At 42.5% G+C, this 22539-nt stretch overlaps 2 protein-coding genes across 5 annotated transcripts in view; one reads left to right on the forward strand and one right to left on the reverse strand.

Moving 5' to 3' along the window:
• ATL1 (atlastin GTPase 1) overlaps positions 1–9970 on the reverse strand; it is an 82896-nt gene extending 72926 nt beyond the window's left edge. For both annotated transcript variants that reach the window (XM_060174997.1, XM_060174996.1), the window contains exon 1: positions 9843–9970. The gene's annotated coding sequence lies outside the window, so the exon portion shown is untranslated. The remainder of the gene's footprint in view (positions 1–9842) is intronic.
• A 37-nt stretch (positions 9971–10007) lies between these two features.
• Positions 10008–22539, forward strand: part of MAP4K5 (mitogen-activated protein kinase kinase kinase kinase 5) — a 147129-nt gene continuing 134597 nt past the window's right edge. Inside the window, exons 1-2 of one of the 3 annotated variants that reach the window (XM_060174994.1) lie at positions 10008–10328; positions 10557–10772. In XM_060174994.1, coding sequence (XP_060030977.1) covers positions 10665–10772 — 108 coding nt within the window. In that variant the 5' untranslated portion in view covers positions 10008–10328; positions 10557–10664. Of the gene's footprint in view, positions 10329–10556; positions 10773–22539 lie in introns of those variants that run through there. The other 2 variants (XM_016193736.2, XM_060174995.1) reach the window with 2 other exon arrangements.

Here is a 22539-nt window from a genome sequence, read left to right on the forward strand (position 1 = left end):
TTCTTGAATAATTACACAGAACAGAATTGTGTGAACAACCCAGACGTAGTAACAATGTTGTTACAACATAAAAAAGTAAACTGTTTAAGATTATTTTTGTTGCTAAGAATTGAAAAGAAAACTATATACTCAAGGAAACTGTAAGACTTAAAAGAACTATGGTGGTTATCTTTGGGAGTTTGGAGGATCGGGATATGGAACTTTGGTGGTGGGTGTACAAGATTACATTGTAATCTTACACTCTTGGAACAAACTATTAATAAGAAATTGAAAATACTAAAAAAAAAAAAAAAATACTAAGCTGAATATGGGCCCCAGACCAAATCAAATCGATGGGGTTTACAGTCAACAATATTTATACCCCTTTCCCATATTAGGAAGCTACTCTCTTCCCTGATCCAGCTTTCTGTTCCTTTTCTAACCATGACATCATCTTCCCAGAGAATAACTTAGATCCACCTGTGTATCATATTTCAGGCTCAGGCAAACAAACAAACAAACAAACAAACAAAACTAGTATAGCCACAGCCCCTTTGGAATATAACTAAAATATGCCTACTAGCTACCTACAAAACGGAGACCCACCCCAACTCTTCATCTGCACTATTCCTGCCTTTAAGTTCATGACTGATTAACAATTTCTTTGGCTTTGTATGTTAACTCTCTTTTCAGCCACCAGGTTCCAGATGCTACCAGGTTGCCAACTGAACTTCCCTGGACAGACAACCCCACCAATGTGTCCTGGAGCTCTGATTCCCCGGAGCCTTACCCTACTAGGGAATGAGAAGGCAGTCTGGGAGTATGGATCGACTTGTCAATGCCCATGTTCAGTGGGGAAGCAATTAAAGAAGCCAGACCTTCCACCTTCTGCATCCCACAATGACTTTGGGTCCATAATCCCAGAGGGTTAAAGAATAGAAAAGCTATCAGGGGAGGGGATGGGATATGGAGACCTGGTGGTGGGAATTGTGTGGAGTTGTACCCCTCTTATCCTATCATTTTGTCAATGTTTCCTTTTTATAAATAAATAAATAAAATACTAAAAAAAACACTACTTTCTAGGTTCCAGGTCAATCTCTACATTCTAGGTGCCAAGGGTCATGATGACTGGGTTTAGTAAAGATGCCACATGTTGATCTACAGCCATGATTAATATCAAAATTTTATTAACATTTTAATAATCCTTAGATATTCTCCAAAACTGATTTGGCTACTGCCTGGGTTAAAAGGAAAGATTTCCATCACAGTCAAAAGACTTCTCTACCTATTCCCTCCAGTTCCTTTCTGTCATTCTCACCAATAACTACTATAGTTTTCACCACAGCCAAGATTTATTTTTGTTGTTTTGCATCAGTTTGTTTGCTTTTGTTATTCCACATGAGTGAAACCATCAGTTTAATATTTTTTACTTCCTTGCTTGTTTCATTTAGCATAACTATCTCCATTTTCATCCAATTTATCCCACAAATCACAATTTCAATTTTTTAGATGGTAGGATGGTATATACCCCTACAATGTCTTCATCCAGTTAGCCTCTGATAGGCATTTAGATAGAGTCCATGGTTTGACTATTGTGAACACTCCTGCTATAAACATGCTATAAACATTACTATAGGTTCTTTAGAAGTACAATTTCACACCTCTTCAAAATATGTCATACCATACCCATCACCAATATCTCTCCACCAAAGTCCACTGGACTCTTTTCACCCTTGAAACTCAGTCCTTCCCACCCCACCCCCTCTGGTAATCTCAATTCTGCCATCTGGTTTTATCTTCATTTGCTTATTTCCCCTTCCTTTGCTTCTTTACCCTGTATGGCTGAGATGGCTCTGCATTCTCCTTTTATATAAGCATCTTTAGTATTTCTTATAGAGCTTGTTTAATGGGAATGTATTACTTTGTTATTTGTCTGGGAGTCTTTACTCTTTTGACCCTAAGTGATCATCCAGCTGGATACAGTGAATATATATGGCAGTGCTTTCTGGCCTTTAGCATTTCTATTAAGAAATGGCTAATAGTCCTTGAGGTGGGGGGAGGGTCCTCAGTGGTAACTCTTTGCTTTTTTTCTTCTTGATTTGAAAATTCTCTTTATATTTGATCTCTGTGTTTTAATTATTAATTGCCTTGTTGAACTTAGCTATTAATTATCTTTGTGTGAAACTCTAAGAACATCATGAGCCTGAGAATCTTTCTTAGTGTGTGTGTGTGTGTGTGTGTGTGTGTGTGTGTGTGTGTGTGTGTGTATAGCACAAGGGCCTTGTACATGTGTGATTTCATCACTCTCCTGGGTCAACTTTCTTCTTTTTCATTGAGGGAAATAGACAAAGTACCTGGCTACAGCACTATAGCTTCCCCTGGTACTGTGGCACTTCCCATATGGTGTTGGGATGAAAATTAGGGCATGGATTTAGCCAGATATGCACTTTACCTTCCAAGCTATTCCTCAGGCCTTGCAACTGCTTTCTTGATTTTCATATATATATATATATATATAACTGGATAGAGACAGAGAGAAATGGAGAGGGGAGGGGGATACAGAGAGGGAGAGAGACAGAAACAACCGCAGCCCTGCTTCACCACTTGTGAAGCTTTCCCCTTGCAGGTGGAGACCAGGGGCTTGAACCCAGGCCCTTGCACACTGTAATGTGAGCACTTAACCAGGTGCATCACTGCCTGGTCCAGCTTTCTCAATTTTCCTTTATACCAATAGCTCCCCCCTTTTTCTTTTAAATTACCACCAGGGTTATTGCTAGGGCTCAGTGCTAGCACTATGAATCCACTGCTCCAGATGGCCAATTTTTCTTTCTTTTTTTTTTTTCTTCTTCTTTCTTCTAGTTAAGACAGAGAGAAATTGAGAGAGGATGAGGAGATAGAGGGAGAGAAAGACAGATACCTACAGACCTGCTTCACTCCCTGCAGAAAGCGGGGGGCAACCAGAGTTATTGCTGGGGCCTGGGCCTGGCACTACAAATCCACTGCTCTTGACAGCATTTTCCCTCTCTCCTTTTAAAAATTTTTTGGTGTTTTTTTCTTTCTGTTTTATTAAGAAGAACAAAGATTGAGAAGGAAGGGGGAGATAGAGAGGGAAAGAGATAATAACCTGCAGATCTGCTTCACCCCTAGTGAAGTATTCCCCCTGTAGGTGGGGAGTGGGGGCTTTAAACTCTGAGTTCTTATGCAAGGTACTATGTGTGCTTACTTGGGTGAGTTACTGCCTGGACCACACTTTTTTTTTTTTTTTTTAAATCATGGCTTTCTCTCTTCTTAGTGAGCTTAGCAAGGGGTTTATTTTATTTAGCCTTTCAAAGAACTAGTTCTTGGTTTCATTGATCTTTTGTATTTTTTGAATTTCTATTTCATTTCTTTTCACCCCTGGTTTTTATTTTTTATTTTTCCACCAGAATTATAGCTGGAACTAAATGCCTGCATAATTCTCCCAGTGGCTTTTTTTCATATAGGACAGAGAAAAATTGAGAAAGCAGATAGAGAGGGAGAGACAGAGAGATACCTACAGCACTGCTTCCCTCCTTCAGGTGGGAGCTGTGGACTTGAACCTGGGCCCTTGCACACAGCAGCATGTGTGCTTAACTAAGTGTGCCACTGCCTGGCCCGACATTATAGTTTTTATTATGTCACTTTATTTATTTATTCATTTATTTACTGCCACCAGGGTTATCACTGGGGCTTGATGTCTGCACAGTGAATCTACCACCACTCCTAGCAGCTATGTAGTTAAATGTGTGTTATTTTATTTTATTTTTTCCCCTTTTGTTGCCCTTGTTGTTGTAGCTTTGTTGTGGTTATTATTGTTGTTGTTGATGTCGTTCGTTGTTGATAGGACAGAGAGAAATGGAGAGAGGAGGAGAAGACAGAGATGGGGAGAGAAAGATAGACACCTGCAGACCAGCTTCTACGCCTGTGAAGCGACTCCCCTGCAGGTGGGGAGCCAGGGGCTTGAACCGGGATCCTTACGCCGGTCCCTGCGCCTTGCGCCAAGTGCACTTAACCTGCTGCACTACCGCCTGACCCCCTTTAATTTTTTTTAATTATCTTTATTTAGTTATTGGCTAGTGAGCCAGAAGTCAAGAGGGAAGGGGAAAATAGAGAGGAACAGAGATAGACACCTGCAACCCTGCTTCCCCACTCTCAAAGCTTTCTCCTTCAGGTGGAGACCAGAGGCTTGAAGCTGCATTCTTGGGCATTGTAACAGGTACACTTAACCAAGTGCACCACCACCTGGCCCCTAGTTAAATGGTTTTTAATTTTTTTTTTAATAGACACAGAAAGAAGTAAAGAGGGAAGGGGGAAACACAGAGGGAGAGAGAAAGAGAGACCTGTAGTACTACTTTACCACTTGCGAAGCTTCCCCACTATAAGTGGGGACTGGAGTTCTGTACCTCAGATCCTTGTGCTTTGCACCAGGTGTGCTTAACCTGTTGCACTACCACCTGCCCCCTCCTCCCTCGGATCCTTAGGCATGGTGATGCCTGTGCTCTACAAGGTGCACCACTGCCTAGTCTCTCATTCCTTTCACTTTTCTTCGGTTCTGTTTGTTGCTTCTTTACTAGTTCCTCAGATGTAATGTTTGATTGCTTATCTTCTTTATTGATGTGGGTCTATATTGCTATGATTTTCTTACTATCACTTTTGCTGTAGTCTATGGGATATGATAGCTAATCCCTTCATTTTAGTTGTCCTCCAGTTAATTTCTCACTTGTCTTTTGATTTCTTTATGGATCTATGTGTTATTTGGAGGAGTGTTTTTTAGTCTTCATATATTTGTTAATTGGAGGAGTGTTGTTTATTCCTCATATATTTGAGTTTTCCTCATTTTCTTTTTGTTGTTTATTTAAAATATTTATTATTTTTGATAGTGCAGAGAGAGATTGAGGTAGAAGAGATAAAATGGGAGAAAGATACCTTCAACACTGCTTCACCACCTGTGAAATTTCCCTCCTTGCAGGTAGAGACCAGGAGGGGGGGACTGAATCTGGTGTTATTTTTAAATCTTATATCATTGTGATAAAAAGATACTGGATATAATTTAAGTCATTGCATACTTAAGACTTTTCTGTGTTTCAACAGATGGTCAAGCCATAAGAATGCTCTATGTGCAATGGAGGATGTATGGTAATTTCTAGGGGGATGGAAATTTCTGTATATACCTATTATTTTCATCTTATCACTTCATTTCAGAGTGGCCATTAATTTTCATAATTCCTCCATCAATAACTTTTAATTGTTGATTTTCTAATTTGGCACAGGGGAGGGAAAAAGTGGGAAGGTTTCACTAAACCTTTCTGATCATTATAATCCTTATCCTACAGAAATCTAATAGAGGAATACTGCTACTTAATTTATTTTAAGTCTGAAAGAATAATTCCAGATGGGTCTCTAGATCTGATGTATCTACTAAGAAGCCTGAGCAAAGACTGTACCCGACTTTCTTAAATCTCCATTCTGATCTCTGGAATTATGGTATTATCAAGTTTAACATTCAGGCCCAGTTATATGTTAGCTTCCAGGAGGTCTGAGAATTTCCCATTACTAAATTCATAATCACTATGTTAAAATATCATAAGATCATCTAGGAATAGCTTCAGGAAAGACTACTGTGGTCTGAGAAGTGGCATAGTGGATAAAGTATTAGACTATCAAGTATAAGATCCCAATTTTGACCCCTGGCAGTGCATGTACCAGAATGATACTCTGGTTTTCTTTCTCTTTACCTTCCTATCTCTCTTAACAATATAGAAACAAAATCTTAAAAATTATTTTAAAAAGAGACTATTTTTTAAAAAATATTTATTTATTCCCTTTCGGTGTCCTTGTTGTAGCTATTATTGTTGTTATTGATGTCGTTGTTGTTGGATAGGACAGAGAGAAATGAAGAGAGGAGGGGAAGACAGAGAGGGGTAGAGAAAGACAGACCGCCTGTGAAGCGACTCCCCTGCAGGTGGGGAGCCGAGGCTCAAACCAGGATCCTTAAGCCGGTCCTTGCACTTTGTGCCACTTGAGCTTAAGCCGCTGCGCTATACCGCCTGACTCCCAAAAAGAGACTATTTTAAACTTGACTTCATTGTTGGAATCTTCCTCAAAGGTATCTGGCATCCCCTTCAATTAAGAGACTTCAGAGAGATGGAGACTGGCTTCAAGAATTTGGATAATATGTCTTGAACCTCTATTACAGTGACCAGAGTTAGGTTTCTTCAAATCAAAACTGAATTAAAAAATTTTATATTTATTTATTCCATTTTGTTGCCCCTGGTGTTTTATTGCTGTAGTTGTTGTTGTTGTTACTGATGTCGTCACTGTTGGATAGGACAGAGAGAATGGAGAGAGGAGGGGAAGGCAGAGAGGAGGAGAGAAAGAAAGACACCGGTAGTGGTCCAGGAGGTGGCGCAGTGGATAAAGCATCAGACTCTGAAGCATGAGGTCCTGAGTTCAATCCCTGGCAGCACATGTACCAGAGTAATGTCTGGTTCTTTCTCTCTCTCTCTCTCTCTCTCTCTCTCCTTCTTCATGAATAAATAAATAAAATCTGAAAGAAAGAAAGAAAGAAAAAGAAAGAAAGAAAGAAAGAAAGAAAGAAAGAAGGAAAGACACCTGTAGACCTGCTTCACCACCTGTGAAGCAACTCCCCTGTAGTTGGGGAGCCGAGGGCTTGCAACAGGATACTTACACCTGTCCTTGTGCTTTTCGCCACCTGCGCTTAACCTGCTGTGCTACCTCCCGACTCCCCCCGCATTTTTTTAAAGGCTTTTTAAAAAAAATTTATTTATCCTTTTGTTGCCCTTGTTTTTTATTGTTGTTGTAGTTATTGATATCGTCGTTGTTAGCTAGGACAGAGAGAAATGGAAAGAGGAGGGAAAGACAAGAGAGGGGGAGAGAAAGACACTTGAAGACCTGCTTCACGATCTGTGAAGCGACTCACCTCCAGGTGGGGAGCCTGGGGCTCGAACCAGGATCCTTACTCCAGTCCTTGTGCTTCGTGCCACGTGCACGCTTAACCCACTGTGCTACTGCCCGACTCCCTCAGAACCGAATGTTTTCTTGCTTATATATACCAAGGTACATTTAAGTAGACTGTTGGCTTCATTCATTCCTTTAAAAAGACTAGGTGATAGGGGGCTGGGCAGTGGAGCAGGTAGTTCAGCACACACATTACCAATGGGTTCAATCCACTCCCCACCTGTGGGGAAGTGGGGGTGGGCACTACACAGTGAAGCAAATCTGTGGATCTGCAGGTATCTATCTTTCTCTCTGCCTTTCTCCCTCCATTTCCCTTCATTTCCTCCCCTTCTCTGCTCTACCTCCCTCACCACTTTCAATTTCCCTGTGTCTTATCAAGTAAAATATAAAGAATAGAAAAAAAAAGAGAAAAAAGAAAAGAAAGGAAAAAATGTCAGCCAGGCCTAAGCCCCAGCAATAACTCTGGTGGCAATAAAATCAAACAAAACAAGACTTGTGATCATAGGCTACCACCACCAGATTTTGTTTTCAGTCAAATACCCTGATTATCACTTCTTCCTCAAGAGTTTCATAATAATTGTGCTGAACATGTCTTTGACCATTAAAAACATCTCATATGGCGGCTAGCAGGATCTTAAATTTTTATGAAAGTTTTAATATTTATTTATTTGTTTATTTATTCCCTTTTGTTGTCCTTGTTTTTTTAATTGTAGTTATTCTTGTTGTTGTTACTGATGTTGTTGTTGGATAGGACAGAGAGAAATGGAGAGAGGAGAAGATGACAGAGATGGGGAGAGAAAGATAGACACCTGCAGACCTGCTTCACTGCCTGTGAAGCGACTCCCCTACAGGTGGGGAGCAGGGGGCTCTAACTGGGATCCTTACACTGGTCCTTGTGCTTTGTGCCACGTGCACTTAACCCACTGAGCTACCGCCCAACCCCCAAATTTGAATTTCTTTATTAACCATGCAATGTTTAGTGCACCTGCTATAACTTCATTGATCTTGTTTAAATTAATTCAACCAGTATTTAAAAAATTTTTAGAATCCTTTTGAAAGTAATATAAAGTAAACACTTTCCTCTTTGCATCACTTATAGTACAAGTAAAATTGTGATTGTAGCAGGTTTATTTTTTAACCTCCACCACATAGAATCTCAAGTTTTCCATGTTCTCCTCCACCTTTAGGTTGATGCCATTACTGACAACATAAAATATTTGTACTCCAGAGTCTTACTGAAGCCTATGACAGCAAACAGTTTATTGCTTAATTCCTATCAAACATTGCATTTCAAGAATAACATGCTTGGAGAATTATCAAAAGGATATTAATCCTTACCTGAAACTGAAACTTCAGTTACCACTTTACAAAATTTCACGAGGTGAATTTTTCTAATATTTGTATTAGGAAAGGATGTACCTTCCTTTTGATTAACTGTTTTTTTGTGATCTCACTCTAAAAACTCTTAATTTGGCCAATTTGCTACTCTGTTCCAGTACCCTATTTTCCCTCAAACACATACTTATTTTTATCTGGTGCTATAGCCTTACTTTCCTGTATGCTTCCTCAAAAATCTCTGTGAAATACTGCAGATAACACAAGTCTGAATAACTAAAAGTTCAACGTAGAGATTTCAAATGTTCAGAGAAAAGATCAATGCATAATTATAGCATCAAAGGGGAAAAAAACGAATCACAGTAAACAAGTACTAGGATACCAATAGAACATTTCAAGAGATTTTAAATCACTGAAGCCAAAATTATATTCCCACCAAAATAAGTGCCAAGAAGTTCTGAAAGAAGGAACTGTTCTTCAAAGGTTTTTTTCAATGCAGCAAACACATAGGCTTTGTCCATAGAGCATGTAAGTCTGTGCTTACTTATGTTCCCCAAATAAGTGTCCTTTGTACATGGAATTCAAGAAAATACACATACCCCCATCCTGTTAAGGTGTGAACTTAACTTCTACATTATGCAGATGATTGTAATGATCAACAATAAGAATAATCAATAATAAAATTGAATTTTCAAAGCCACACACACGCCAACATCTACAAGTTGCCTTTGTGTGTGTGTGATTTTTTTCAGTTACCAAATCCAATGGCTGTTATCTGGCATTTCTCCTACAAACCTCTTTTGGGTGCTAAAAATAACTTTGCCAGGACACATTAATCTGGCAACTTTATTTTTACCTTCCAAACAAGACTGAATCCAAAACTGTGAAACAATATGTAAAATGTTGACTGACTTACTTCCCTGAACTCCTGTTCAATTTTCTGTGCACCGATTATACTTGACAACCCACTTTATAATCCTGCAAAACCCTTTATGAACTTTCTTGGGTGTTTGATGAGCTACTTTTCAGGACACACAGATAATGATACTGAAATGTTGCCAAATATGTTGCCCTGCCCCAGATCACCTTATGAAAAGGAGTAGCTTCTGAGTTAGGTTGCCATCCCTATTCTGTTTTGGGTTCTGCAAAAACTCTTGATCCAGATTGAAGGTGCCCCAGCTGCGGTGAGACTAGGAGTGTATATACCCCACACAAGTGTAGGTCACTGAGATTGCCTCGGAATCCACTTAGAAAGGTGTTGGGGAAAACTCAGACAGGTTGTGCAGGTGTGCAGAGTAGCCTCAAACAGGTACCACTGGGAATGGTTTGCAAAACAGGAAGGTGCAGTAGGGTGTGCCGTGGTTTAGCTAACCTGGCACTCCCCCGCCTCCTTCCCTGGCGCCCCACTGCCAGGTTACTTTTGGCCAAGAGGCCTCAACGTACGTACCTTTTCGACGCTGAGCTTGGAGGGCTGTGTTTCAAACTTCCTCGTGCCCACCCTCCTCCCTCTACCCGTCACCCTCCATATTTACCTGACGAATCTGTGGACGGTTTAGCCGCGGCCCCTCGACCTACTAAAGAAAGCCCAGCGTTGCCCGACCTCTGAGGCGGGCAGCAGAGCTTGGGCCCTGAAAGGAGGACGCACTCGTTGGGGGGTGCGGCGGCCGGGCTGGGCCGGGCCGAGCCGGGCCGGTGTTATGCCCCGCTCAGGCCTCAGGGCGGCACTGTGAGCTCGCGGCCGCGGCCGGCGCGTTCGGGCGGGCCGCAGGGCGCCGACCCACGCTGGCCCGGCCGGGAACGTGTCTCCGGGTGACGCAGCCCCGGGTGGGGAACGTGGTGCGGCGGCAGCGGCTGCGACTGTACGCGCCTCTGCCGCCTGGAGAGGACGTGCATTGCAGCGGAGTCGGCGGCACTGGACCCGGAGCGGCAGGCGGCCGCCGGGGGGCAAGACACAGGCGCCGGCGAGGAAGTAGGTCTCCGGCGCGGCGTCCAACAAAGAGCGGGGTCGCCCTGCTCAAGTACTGAGCGGAGCCTCCGCAGGTTCCGGCGGCCGGGCAGAGAGGCCGGCTCGGGCAGTTCGCTGGCCGCAGGGGAGGGGGAAGGGCTGCGCACCGCACGGGGCCCCGAGACGCGGGGGACCCTCCCGGGCCTGCTTCTCCGCGCCCGGCCGAGCGGAAGGGAAGGGGCTGGGCCACTGGGGGTCGTAGCCGGTGGAGCTGACTCGCCTTTGCTCGTCTTTCGTGCAGGCGGAGCTGCGGGCAGAGGCTCCATGTTGGGAAGCGGAGCGGCCCGTCCTTGTTAGCGGGAATCGGGGCTCCGCGGCTAGAGCCGGCGGGGTACGGCCCTGAGAGAATATGGAGGCTCCGCTGCGGCCTGCCGCGGACATCCTGAGGCGGAACCCGCAGCACGACTATGAGCTGGTCCAGAGGGTCGGCAGCGGCACCTACGGAGACGTCTATAAGGTGAGCCGGCCCCCGGCCCCCGGTCCCAGGGGCTCCTTTCCTGCGGGCCGCCAGTCCCCGGGAGTGGAGCCACTTTCTTGCCCAGTCAGCGGGGGAGGATGCTTTCATTGTTGCAGCTGGAAAACCGAGCGGCCTGGGTCCTGTTTCCTTCCGCTCAAAGCACTCTTCTCTCCATTGCTGGTCCTAAACGCTACCAACTAGCAGAACTAAGCACATCTTTGCAGACCACTGTTGGACGTGTGTCTAAACACGAACTGAAGGGAGTTCGAATCTGCTTAAGAAGTCGCACATGAGGATATTCATGACTTGGCATGGCAGATGTTTCATGGTAGTCGCATCTGTTTTCTTATATATTCTTTTCCAAATGGATGGACTAGCTTTAAGGAGTTGTATAGAACCTTGTTTCTCAATTTTAGCTATAAACAATCTGATTCTGAATGTGCATAGTTGTTATCCTGTGTGCAAAGGTGCTTTTTCTAGTAAAAGATTTTTGATCTAGTTGTTTTGATTTTTGTCTAGTTGTTTTTTTCTTCTACTTTTCACAGCTCCTTTCTGAGGTTTAATAACATCCCGTGACCAAGAGAGGATAAAAGCAGCTGTCTTTTTACATGTATTCTTTTGTGTTGTTTGAGGCAGATGATGAGAGTGAGTTACTCTTCACTTGAGATATATTTTTTAAAACATCATAAAAATCCTCTGAGTTCTGGAAGGAGATATGAGATTGCCTTATACTTTTTGTTCTGATTCAGAAAAGGAGTGGCAGTGTAACTCATATGGGTATAGTAAGATAAATGTCTTTTAACTTTTGCAACAGCTTTGTTTGGATTCAGTTGTGATGTATGTCCTATTTTTTCTGAACAATCCCCCTGCATGTAGCTAAAATAGCTTTGTGTCATATGGGTAATTAATTAGTAGATTCCTCTGGGGTATGCTGCTTTTTTGTGCAGGCGGAAATATGGAAGGAAAAGATCGCTTCTTTACTGCTTTTGTTTGATGTCCTCTCTATTAATAGTAATGGTTAAAGGTAGTGTTATGGCAGCTCTAGTACTGTTTTTTTTTTTAATATTTATTTATTCCCTTTTGTTGCCCTTATTCTTTCATTGTTGTAGTTATCATTGTTGCCGTTGTTGTATAGCACAGAGAGAAATAGAGGAGGGGAAGACAAAGAGGGGGAGAGAAAGACACATGCAGACCTGCGTCACCTCGTCACCTCTTGTGAGGCGACCCCCCTTGCAGGTGGGGAGCCAGGGGCTTGAACTGGGATCCTCCCGCTGGTCCTTGCGCTTCGCCGCCTACGCTTAACCAGCTAAACTACCGCCCGACTCCCTCTAGTACTGTTTTAATCTACTGAGATGAACTGTTAATGGGTGACTTTTGTTTTAGGCACTGTTCCAGATGTATGGGATATTGTATTGGAAGGAAGTTCCTGACTCCTACTTTGTGAATGTATCATTTAATTTAAAGTAGATAATTAAAAGTTTGGTTTTTTAAAAAATTTTCCCCCCTTTTGTTGCCCTTATCATCGTCGTCATCATCGTTGTTGCCCTTTTTTAGATAGGACAGAGAGAAATGGAGAGAGGAAGAGAAGACGGAGAAGAGGAGAGACAGTTACCTGCAGACCTACTTCACCACCTGTGAAGCGAACCCCCTGCTGGTGGGGAGCCTGGGTCTTGAACTGGGATCCTAATGCCAGTTCATGCGCTTTCCGCCGTGTGCGCTTACCCCACTGCGCCACCGCCGGGCTCCCTAAAACAGTTTTTTTAAATGTTGAATTATAAGTAATTATATGAGTCATTTATTTATTTTTATTTTATTTTATTTTATTTTTCCTCCTCCAGGGTTATTGCTGGGCTCAGTGCCTGCACCATGAATCCACCGCTCCCGGAGGCCATTTTTTTTCCCCCTCTTTTGTTGCCCTTGTAGCTTCGTTGTGGTTATTATTATTGCCCTTGACGCAATTCGTTGTTGGATAGGACAGAGAGAAATGGAGAGAGGAGGGGAAGACAGAGAAGGGGAGAGAAAGATAGACACCTGCAGACCTGCTTCACCGCCCGTGAAGCGACTCCCCTGCAGGTGGGGAGCCGGGGGCTCGAACCGGGATCCTTACGCCGGTCCCTGCCCTTTGCGCCACGTGCGCTTAACCCACTGCGCCACCGCCCGACCCCTATGAGTCATTTTTTAAAAAGATTTTATTTATTTATGAGAAAGATAGGAGGAGAGAGAAAGAACCAGACATCACTCTGGCACATGTGCTGTCGGGGATCAAACTCGGGACCTCATGCTTGAGAGTCTAAAGCTTTATCACTGTGCCACCTCCTGGACCACTATATGAGTCACTTTATAAACTCTTATTTATTTATTCACTTATTTATTATTTTTACCAGAGCACTGCTTAGCTCTAGTTTATGGTGGTGCCGGCAATTGAACCTGAGGCTTTGGAGCTTCAGGCTTGAGAGTCTTTTTGCATAACCATTATGCTTTCTCCTCCACCCTTTTTTCTTTTTCTTTTTTTCTCTATTTTTTTAAAAAAAAATGTTTATTTATTCCCTTTTGTTGCCCTTGTTGTTTTATTGTTGTAGTTATTATTGTTGTTGATGTCCTCATTGTTGGATAGGACAGAGAGAAATGGAGATAGGAGGGGAAGACAGAGAGGTGGAGAGAAAGATAGACACTTGCAGACCTGCTTCACTGCCTGTGAATCCACTTCCCTGAAGGAGAGCAGGGGGCTCGAACTGGGATCCTTATGCCCCTCCTTGGACTTTGCACCACCTGCGCTTAACCCACTGCACTACAGCCCGACTCCCTTCTCTTTCTCTCTCTCTCTCTTTTAAACTCCAGAGCTCTTTTCTGCTCAACTCTGGTTTATGGTGGTTTCTGGAATTGAATTTTTGGAGTGCAGCCTCAGGCATGAGAGTTTCTTTGCATAACCATTATGCTATCTCCCTCATCCCAGAATGCTTTTTTTTTTTTTAAAAAAAATTATTCCCTTTTGTTGCCCTTGTTGTTTTATTGTTGAAGTTATTATTGTTGTTGTTATTGATGTCATTGTGGTTGGCAGCGCACTGGCCATGGCCTGTTCGATAGCGATTGAGGAGGGCCCAATCATAACGTGCTAGGTCAAAGCCGGGTTGACGCTTGCAGGGGTCTGTGATGAGGTGTTTGTTCTTTACCTCAGCTGACTGCCAGCTCTGTTTCCAAGAGACTGGAACAGAGAAGTTCAGTGTAGGCGTAGGGGACCAGATTGGGTGACGAGACGTCAAGCGTTGAACAGGGTGGGCGAAGATATCCGCGTATATTGGCAGGTCCGGTCGCGCAGACGTGGGAAATGAACTTAGATGATGCCGCATCCTGACGAATATCTGGCGGGGCGATGTTGCTAAGAACTGGCAGCCATGGAACCGGGGTGGAACGGATGGTTCCAGAAATTATCCTCATGGAGGAATATAATTTGGAATCGACCAAGTGGACATGAGGGCTACGGAACCATACTGGGGAACAGTATTCTGCAGTGGAATAGCATAATGCCAGAGAGGATGATCGTAGTGTGGAAGCGCTCGTGCCCCATGAGCTGGGGAGCCAGAGACAACCCGAACTGCCCCTGCAGCTACAGACAGACTATGACCCACATAGTCAACGACTGCCACCTCTCCAGATTCAAAGGAGGTCTCGAAACTTTACATCAGGCTCAACCTGACGCTGTTGACTGGCTACGGAAGAAGGGCAAACGCTAGAAGAAGAATTGTGGTTGGCTAGGACAGAGAGAAATAGAGGAGGGGAAGACAGAGGGGAGAGAAAGACACCTGCAGACTTGCTTCACCACCTGTGAAGCAACTTCTCTGCAGGTGGGGAGCCAGAGGCTCCAACCAGGATCCTTATGCTGCTGGTCCTTGTGCTTCATTCCACCTGAGCTTAACCCGCTGCACTACTGCCTGAATCCCCAGAATGCCTTTTTAAAATTGAAATTTCTGTTTCCCTTCCCACTGCCACTTTTTGTCATCTTACTTTTATGATTTGACTTGTTCATTGCAGTTCATGACAATAATGCAATAGTCTAAATTTCAATTCTTGTATATATTTTTCCTCCTCCTTAGTAAAGTTAAAAGTTTTTCTCATAAAACCTCTACTTTTTCTTCTTTGAGCTATAAAAACTAAAGTACCTAGAAGAGGATATTGTTCTTACCATGGAAAGCAAATATTATATAAAAGGGGCAGATAATACCTGTCTTTCATCCTGGTGCCACCTTGCTTTAATGCTTCTTTCCCACAGCTCCTAAATAGAGCAACCAAGACAATGTTTGTCACACACTACTTTAAACACCCCCCCACACACACACACCATGTTCCCTTCCTTCACGTTCTTGTTCCCTCACACAAGTATTTGTATACTCATTTCACACTAGGCCAGCCTCTCATTTTAAATATCTATAAGATACTTGTAGTGTTGTTTTTGTTTGTTTTAGTTACCTAGTCACCTCCCATCTCCCGTACGTGCATATCTATTATATATATACATATATATATATAATATACATATATATTTAAATTGGAACATTGCTGCTCAGCTCTGGCTTTTAGTGGTGCTGGGGGTTCAACCTGGGAGCTCAGATACGGTGCTATCTGCCCAGCCCCACTCCACTGTATGTTGGTATCTTACATATTCATGAAACCTCAATGCTTTTCCTCATGAAACTGCGCTGCCTTCCAGTCTCTCCTACCTCATCTACTACTCTGCCTCCTTATTGTGTTCTACCCGCACTGCCTGTTTGTTTTTCCCACCTTGGGGCCTTTGTTCTTTCTGTTCCTTCTGCTCAGAATGCCTTTCCCTAGATAGTCATTTAACTTGCTCCCTTTTCTTCTTTTATTTACTTTTAAACATTAGCAGAACTTAAAAAAATATTTTTATTCACTTATTGGATAGAGACAGAATTGAGTGGAAAGAGGGAGATAGAGATAGAGACATCCACAGTACTTGTGAAGCTTTCCTCCTATATGTAGGGACTGGGGGGCTTGGACTTGAGTCCTTGAACAGTTGTACAATCAGCCTCTATTTTCTTTCTTATAAACCTTCATCCTTTCTACCCTTGTACTTATTACTGTCTAGCAGATATTTTACTATTTTTGTTTATTGTCTGCCTTGATATACTTGACATAATTCATGAGGGTAACAGCACATAGGATTGTCTGGTAGTCCTTTGTAAAAATTTGATGAATGAATGAATGACAGATAATCACTTAGTTGTAGGACACAGTTATGACTGACATAATGAATGACATTATCAGCTTGTTCTCTGTGCTTATACTTTAAAAAAAAATTTTTTTTTACATTTATTTATTTTCCCTTTTGTTGCCCTTGTTGTTTATCGTTGTTGTTGTTATTGCTGTCATCGTTGTTGGATAGGACAGAGAGAAATGGAGAGAGGAGGGGAAGACAGAGAGGGGGAGAGAAAGATAGACACCTGTGGACCTGCTTCACCACCTGTGAAGCTACTCCCCTGCAGGTGGGGAGCCGGGGGCTCAAACCGAGATCCTTATGCCGATCTTTGTGCTTTGCGCCACCTGCGCTTAACCCGCTGAGCTACGCCCGACTCCCGTGCTTATACTTTTTATATTATGATGCTAAATTAGTATTTAATGCTATATGTATTCTTATAATGCTTACTATGATAGCTTGCACATATATATATATTTTTGTCACAAATTTTAATTTTTTGAGTTACCTGGAAAAATATTTCCAGTGGCCCAGGAGATGGCATTGTGGTAAAGCTTAGGAATTCCAAGTATGAGGTCCCAAGTTCAATCCCTAGCAAGCATATGCCAGAGTGTTGCTCTGGCCTTTCTTCTATATCTGTATTTCATGAAATAAATAAGCAATAAAGTATTAAAAATATATTTCTAGGTAACTATTTTATACCATGTTCATTTTCAGCACTTTAAATTCTGCAGATCTTTTTCAGCTTAATATGCCTAAAAGCAAGTACCATGTATACTTTGCTGAATTTTAAGAATGTATTTATTTGTTTATTTATGAGAAAGAGCAGAGTGAGAGAACCCGAGCACCACTCTGGCACATATGATGCCAGGGATCAAACCTGTGACTCCAAACATTTTATCTGCTGCCCTACCTTCTAGGTCACAGTGTTAAAGTTTTTAAGCTTAGAGCAGTTAGAGTAATTTTACTGTTTATTACAGTGTTTTTGATGAGTTGGAAGTTCTAAAAAGTTTTTAAAGTATGTGTGGAACCAGAAGTTCAGTCCTTGGCACTTCACATGCCAGAGTGGAGTTTTCTAATTTCTCAAATGAAAAGCAGTATTTTTTTTTTAAGAAAATAAATCTTTGTCATGTAGTTTTATAATATCTGTGGATTCCTTCAGATGCTGGATGAACCTTGACCACTATTAATAGTGAATGTCTCTTTTGCTTATGCTTTCCCTTTCTCTCTCTCTCCCAAGTTAGAAAGTTAGAAGTTATGATTCTGGAGTAGTTTTAGGTTTTATTTATTTATTTTTTTGTTTGTTTTTTGCCTCCACAGTTATTGCTGGGGCTCCAGTGACTGCACTACAAATCCTGGAGGCCATTTTCCCCCATTTTTTTGTTGCCTTTGTTGTTGTTGTTATTGTTGCCATTGCTGTTGTTGGACAGGACAGAAAAATTGAGAGAGGAGGGGAGGACAGATGGGGGAGGGACAGGTAGACACCTGCAGACCTGCTTCACCACTTGTAAAGCGACCCCCCTGCAGGTGGGGAGTTGGGGGCTGGAACCAGGATCCTTATGCTGATCCATTCACTTCATGCCATTTGTGCTTAACCCACTGCACACAGCCTGACCCCCCTAGTTTTAGGTTTTCTTAAGCACATCCCAGGGTCTGGAGAGATCACCTGGTAGGGCTCAGGTCCTGCTATGTCCACTGTCCACTGTGAGCCCCAATATCACATGGGAGATGCTGTGGCACTGGAGAAAACTCTGATGCTGTGGTTTTTCTATCTCAACACAAAAACCAGATTAAAAAGCACACCTCAGAATTCCACTGTATAAAGACAAAGCTTGATATATTAACTCTTCTTAGGCATTATTATTATTATTATTGCCTTTAGGGTTATTGCTGGGCTCAGTGCCTGCACCATGAATCCACTGCTCCTGGAGGCCATGTTTTACCTCCTTTTGTTGCTCTTGTTGTTGTAGCCTCATTGTGGTTATTATTGTTGTTGATGTTGTTCCTTGTTGGATAGGACAGAGAGAAATGGAGAGAGGAGGGGAAGACAGAGAGGGGGAGAGCAGACCTGCTTCACCGCCTGTGAAGCGACTCCCCTTCAGGTGGGGAACCGGGGGCTTGAACTGGGATCCTTACACTGGTCCTTGCGCTTTGCGCCAGGTGCGCTTAACCTGCTGCGCTACCGCCCAACCCCCCAATAAGCATTATTTATTTAGAAAATATTTGCCTAACCTGCAGGGGAGTTGATTCACAAGCAGTGAAGCAGGTCTTGGAAGACAGAGGTCTTCCCCTCCTCTCTCCATCTCTCTCTGTCCTATCCAACAACAGTAAAACAACAAGGGCAACAAAGGGAATAAATAAATATTAAAAAAAAATATTTATGGGGCCAGGCAGTGGCACACTTGGTTTAGTGCATGTTACCATGTGTAAGGACCTGGTCCAAGCCCCCACTCTCCACCTGCAGAAGGGATGCCTCACAGGCAGTGAGGCAGGTACTTCAGGTGTTTCTCTGTTTATCTCCCTATCTCCTGCTCCTCTCTCAATTTCTCTCTATCTTACCAAAGGGGGGTGGGGAGGAAAAAATGGCCACCGTGAGCAGTGGATTCGTAGTTCAGGCACCAAGCCCCAGTGGAGGCAAAAAAGAAAAAAGAAATATTTAATGAGTGTCAACTATATGTCAGGATATGGGCATGCATATGCAAAAAAGAGATAGTATACTGACAACAAGGAGTACATAAACTTTAGTTAGGGAAATATTCATAATTTGTAAGTGTCATAGTAAAAGTGAAATGGGAGAAATGCAAATTCTGGTGGCTGGAGATAGTTACTCAATGAGCACTTGTATATATACCTTGCCAAATAGGTCCCTGGGTCCAAGCTTGGCACCACCTGGAGCCCCATTGATGGTGAAATAGTATTGTGATCTCTCTCCTCTCCTTTCCTCTCTCCCTAAAATAAAAATAATTAAAAAATTGGATTGGGGAAGCTGCTCAGCATTGGTATTATGTATCGGGAAAGGTACTGAATTAATTTCTAGGTACAGCAAAAAAGAGAAAGAAATGATAAACTCTGTCATTATCAGTAATGGAAATGAGGAGACAACTGTGAGGTGAATGATGGAAGATTAACAGAGTAGGGGTCATTAACTAGATCTGAAAAGGATATAGGATAATTTCCAGATAAACAAGTTGGGAAAGACATTCCAGAATGTAGGAGTAGTGTGTGCAAATATCTGGCAGCTTGAAAACTCATGATGTTTGAAAGTTTTGAAGTATCTACATCTGCATTCCAAGTTTGACATGACCAGACCTGGCAAACATGTCACAGATGGAGAACACAAGCTGTTTTGGGCAGAAAAGGAGCTTATATGTCATATCAAAGGAGCTTATATGTCATGTCAAAGAATTTGGATTTCTTCTTATAAACTGAAGAAACATTTTAGGAGAGAATCTCTTAATGTAGTAAAGGATGGGTTAGGAAAGTTACTGGAAGTATAGAAACCAGTTACTGAATAAGCCAAATGAGTATTTTATTTTCTTTATTTATTTTTATTTTTTTAAGATTTTATTTATTTATTTATGAGAAAGGGGAGAGAGAGAAAGAACCAGACATCACTCTGGTACATGTGCTGCCAGGGATTGAACTCAGGACCTCATGCTTGAGAGTCTACTGCCTCAGCCACTGCGCCACCTCCTGGACCACTTTATTTATTTTTAATATTTATTTATTTTCCCTTTTGTGGCCTTTGTTTTTTATTGGTGTCATAGTTATTGTTGTTATTGATGTTGTCGTTGTTGGATAGGACAGAGAGAAATGTTGAGAGGAGGGGAAGACAGAGAGGTGGAGAGAAAGACACCTGCAGACCTGCTTCACCAGCCTGTAAAGCGACTCCCCTGCAGGTGGGGAGCTGGGGGCTCGAACTGGGATCCTTATGCCGGTCCTTGCGCTTGGCGCCACGTGCACTTAACCTGCTGCGCTACCGCCCGGCTCCCTTTATTTTATTTTTTTTAGCGACTTCTACTGAGTCTGAGAGGAAAGGGTGGATTTAAAACATATTTAGAAAGTGATCAAAGATAAGCAGTGGGGGGGAAACGGTAATCAGTGGTATTTTGAATTTCTGGGCTGAGTGACTCCATTAGGAAATACAAAACTGGGAATTTGGAAGTGCCAAATTTGTGGTGTGTTGACATTTCATAGGGTTATGTCTGACAGGTTGTAGGAAATGCAACTTTGGCCTTGACATATTTCAACTGGGGAGACAGGTTTGGGAGTCATCATAACTATGGGTGGTACTAGTGAAGTATAGGTGAGGTCAAACAGGAGAGTTCATAAATAAGTTAAGCAAAATCTGTAGTTTTAAGGTGGTGGCAGGAGAAAATTATAGATTAAAAGTATCAAAGAGAGGGAGTCGGGTGGTAGTGCACGGGGTTAAGTGCACATGGCACAAAGCGCAAGGACTGGTGTAAGGATCCTGATTCCAGCCCCTGGCTCCCCACCTGTAGGGGAGTCGCTTCACAGGCTGTGAAGCAGGTCTGCAGGTGTCTTATCTTTCTCTCCCCTTCTCTGTCTTCCCCTCCTCTCTCCATTTCTCTCTGTCCTATCTAACAGCGACGACATCAACAACAACTACAACAACAATGAAAAACAAGGGCAACAAAAAGGGAAAATAAATAAATGTAAAAAAAAAAAAAAAGGTAGCAAAGAGAAAGAATGAAGTTTGTTTTCTAGAAGTTAGGAACTTGAAGACCTAATCTGTATCATATGCTGTATCCTTGTTTTTCTTTCTTTTTTTATTAGTGATTTAATAATGATCTACAAGATAAGTTAGGATAAGAGGGGTACAATTTCATACAATTCCCATTATTTGAGTTCAGTATCCTATCCCCTCCCTTGGAAGCTTCCCTATTCTTTATCCTTTTGGGAGTATGGACCAAAGATATTTATGGGGTACAGAAAGTGGGAGATCTGGTTTCTGTCTTCATGGATGTTGACAGGTCAGCCCATACCCCCAGTCTGTTTCTATCTTCCCCTAGTGGGGTAAGGCTCTGGAGAGGTGGGGTTCCAGGAAACATTGGTGAGGTCATCTGCCCAGGAAAGTCAGGGTGGTATCATGGTAGCATCTGCGGTATGGTAGCTGAAAAACATTAAGATATAAAGCAGAATAAACAATCAGGAACCTAAGGCTAAGGAATATAGCAGATGAGATTTGGGATCTTCATGTTGGAAGAAGCTAGGAAGTCTATTTCAGGTATATTCCAAGGGGCCCATGACTTTACTAATTTTTATCTGAGCCTGATAGCTAACATGCAGGTGGGCTGAAAGTATTGTCTGGGAAGATGGTGTTAGAATTGGAAAAAGGACTAGAAACCTGGATCAGGGCAGAGAGTAGCTCCCAAATATGGGGAAAGTATGTAAGTATTGTTAACTGTAAACCCCATCAATTTGATCTGGGGCCCATATTCTGCACAGGAGCCTATGTAACTACTGCATCCCTGTAGGTCTGAGCTAACATTCTGTGGTCACGGCTAGGAACATTGCAGGTTGCACTAATTTCAGGACCCATCTTCCTCAGGTAGTAGGTAGAGTATGTTGTCCAACCTCCCTTTGGAGACTGGAACGTTCCCTACCATTGTTGATCCATATTGAGGCCAAGGTCCTATAAGGGGTCCTACAATGGCGTCCATTGTGTTGTTCCTGATGGAGCTGACCAGTGACAGTGGAGAGAGGATCTGTTAGAGGTCTAGGCCCATCATGTCCGTGTGGGAATGCCAGGACTCCCTGAATAGGTTGATGGCATGGCCTGGTAGTGACTGAAGAGTCATCATGAAAGTATGCCAGTCTCTTGCCCATACTCAGCTTTTGTAGTCCTTACTTTGTTTGACAAGGTTAGCTTTGGAGTGATTGAGGAACGTATAATAGGAGGTAGGTGAGGAGGTTGTCTAGGTCTAAGTAGAAACTATTTGATTAGGTACTTTATGGTGTCTTTTTAGGTCTTTCTATTCGCTTGCTTCATTTATTGACTCCTAAATTATTGTGCACTTTTGCTTTAAGGTATGTATTTCCCCTACTTATGGATACATGTACATATGCCCTATCTCATGGGCTCTGGTTTATATCTAGGTTTTGTGCACACTTTTACTTAAGGAATATATATGTGCACATGTGCCCTACCTGTCTCATGGGCCCTGGTCTATAACTAGGTTCTGCAACTTTGTTAGGTGTGCCACCGGAAATGGAACTAAGGAGTCCTATGAGCTAGGAAAGGTTTCTCCAAAGAATCAAATCTGTTAAATAAGTAAAAATTACCTCAGACCTCCTTCACTACACATGAATTGTACCCCCTGCAGGTGAGGGTAGGCTTGAATCCATCCCCACCAGTTTGTTTTTTTCCTTCCTTTGAATCTAATTGATTACAACTTTCAGTTATTGTTCTTTATCTTATAACCCAAGTTAGCAAGTTTGTTGAGTTTAGAGGAATTCCACTCAGATTAAAATTAAGGCAAAGTATTTAGAACTCTTTAAAGAAAGAAATATTAAAGGCCAAAACTTTAGAAGGAA

This window comes from Erinaceus europaeus, chromosome 16 (genome assembly GCF_950295315.1).
Source record: "Erinaceus europaeus chromosome 16, mEriEur2.1, whole genome shotgun sequence".
NCBI lineage: Eukaryota > Metazoa > Chordata > Mammalia > Eulipotyphla > Erinaceidae > Erinaceus > Erinaceus europaeus.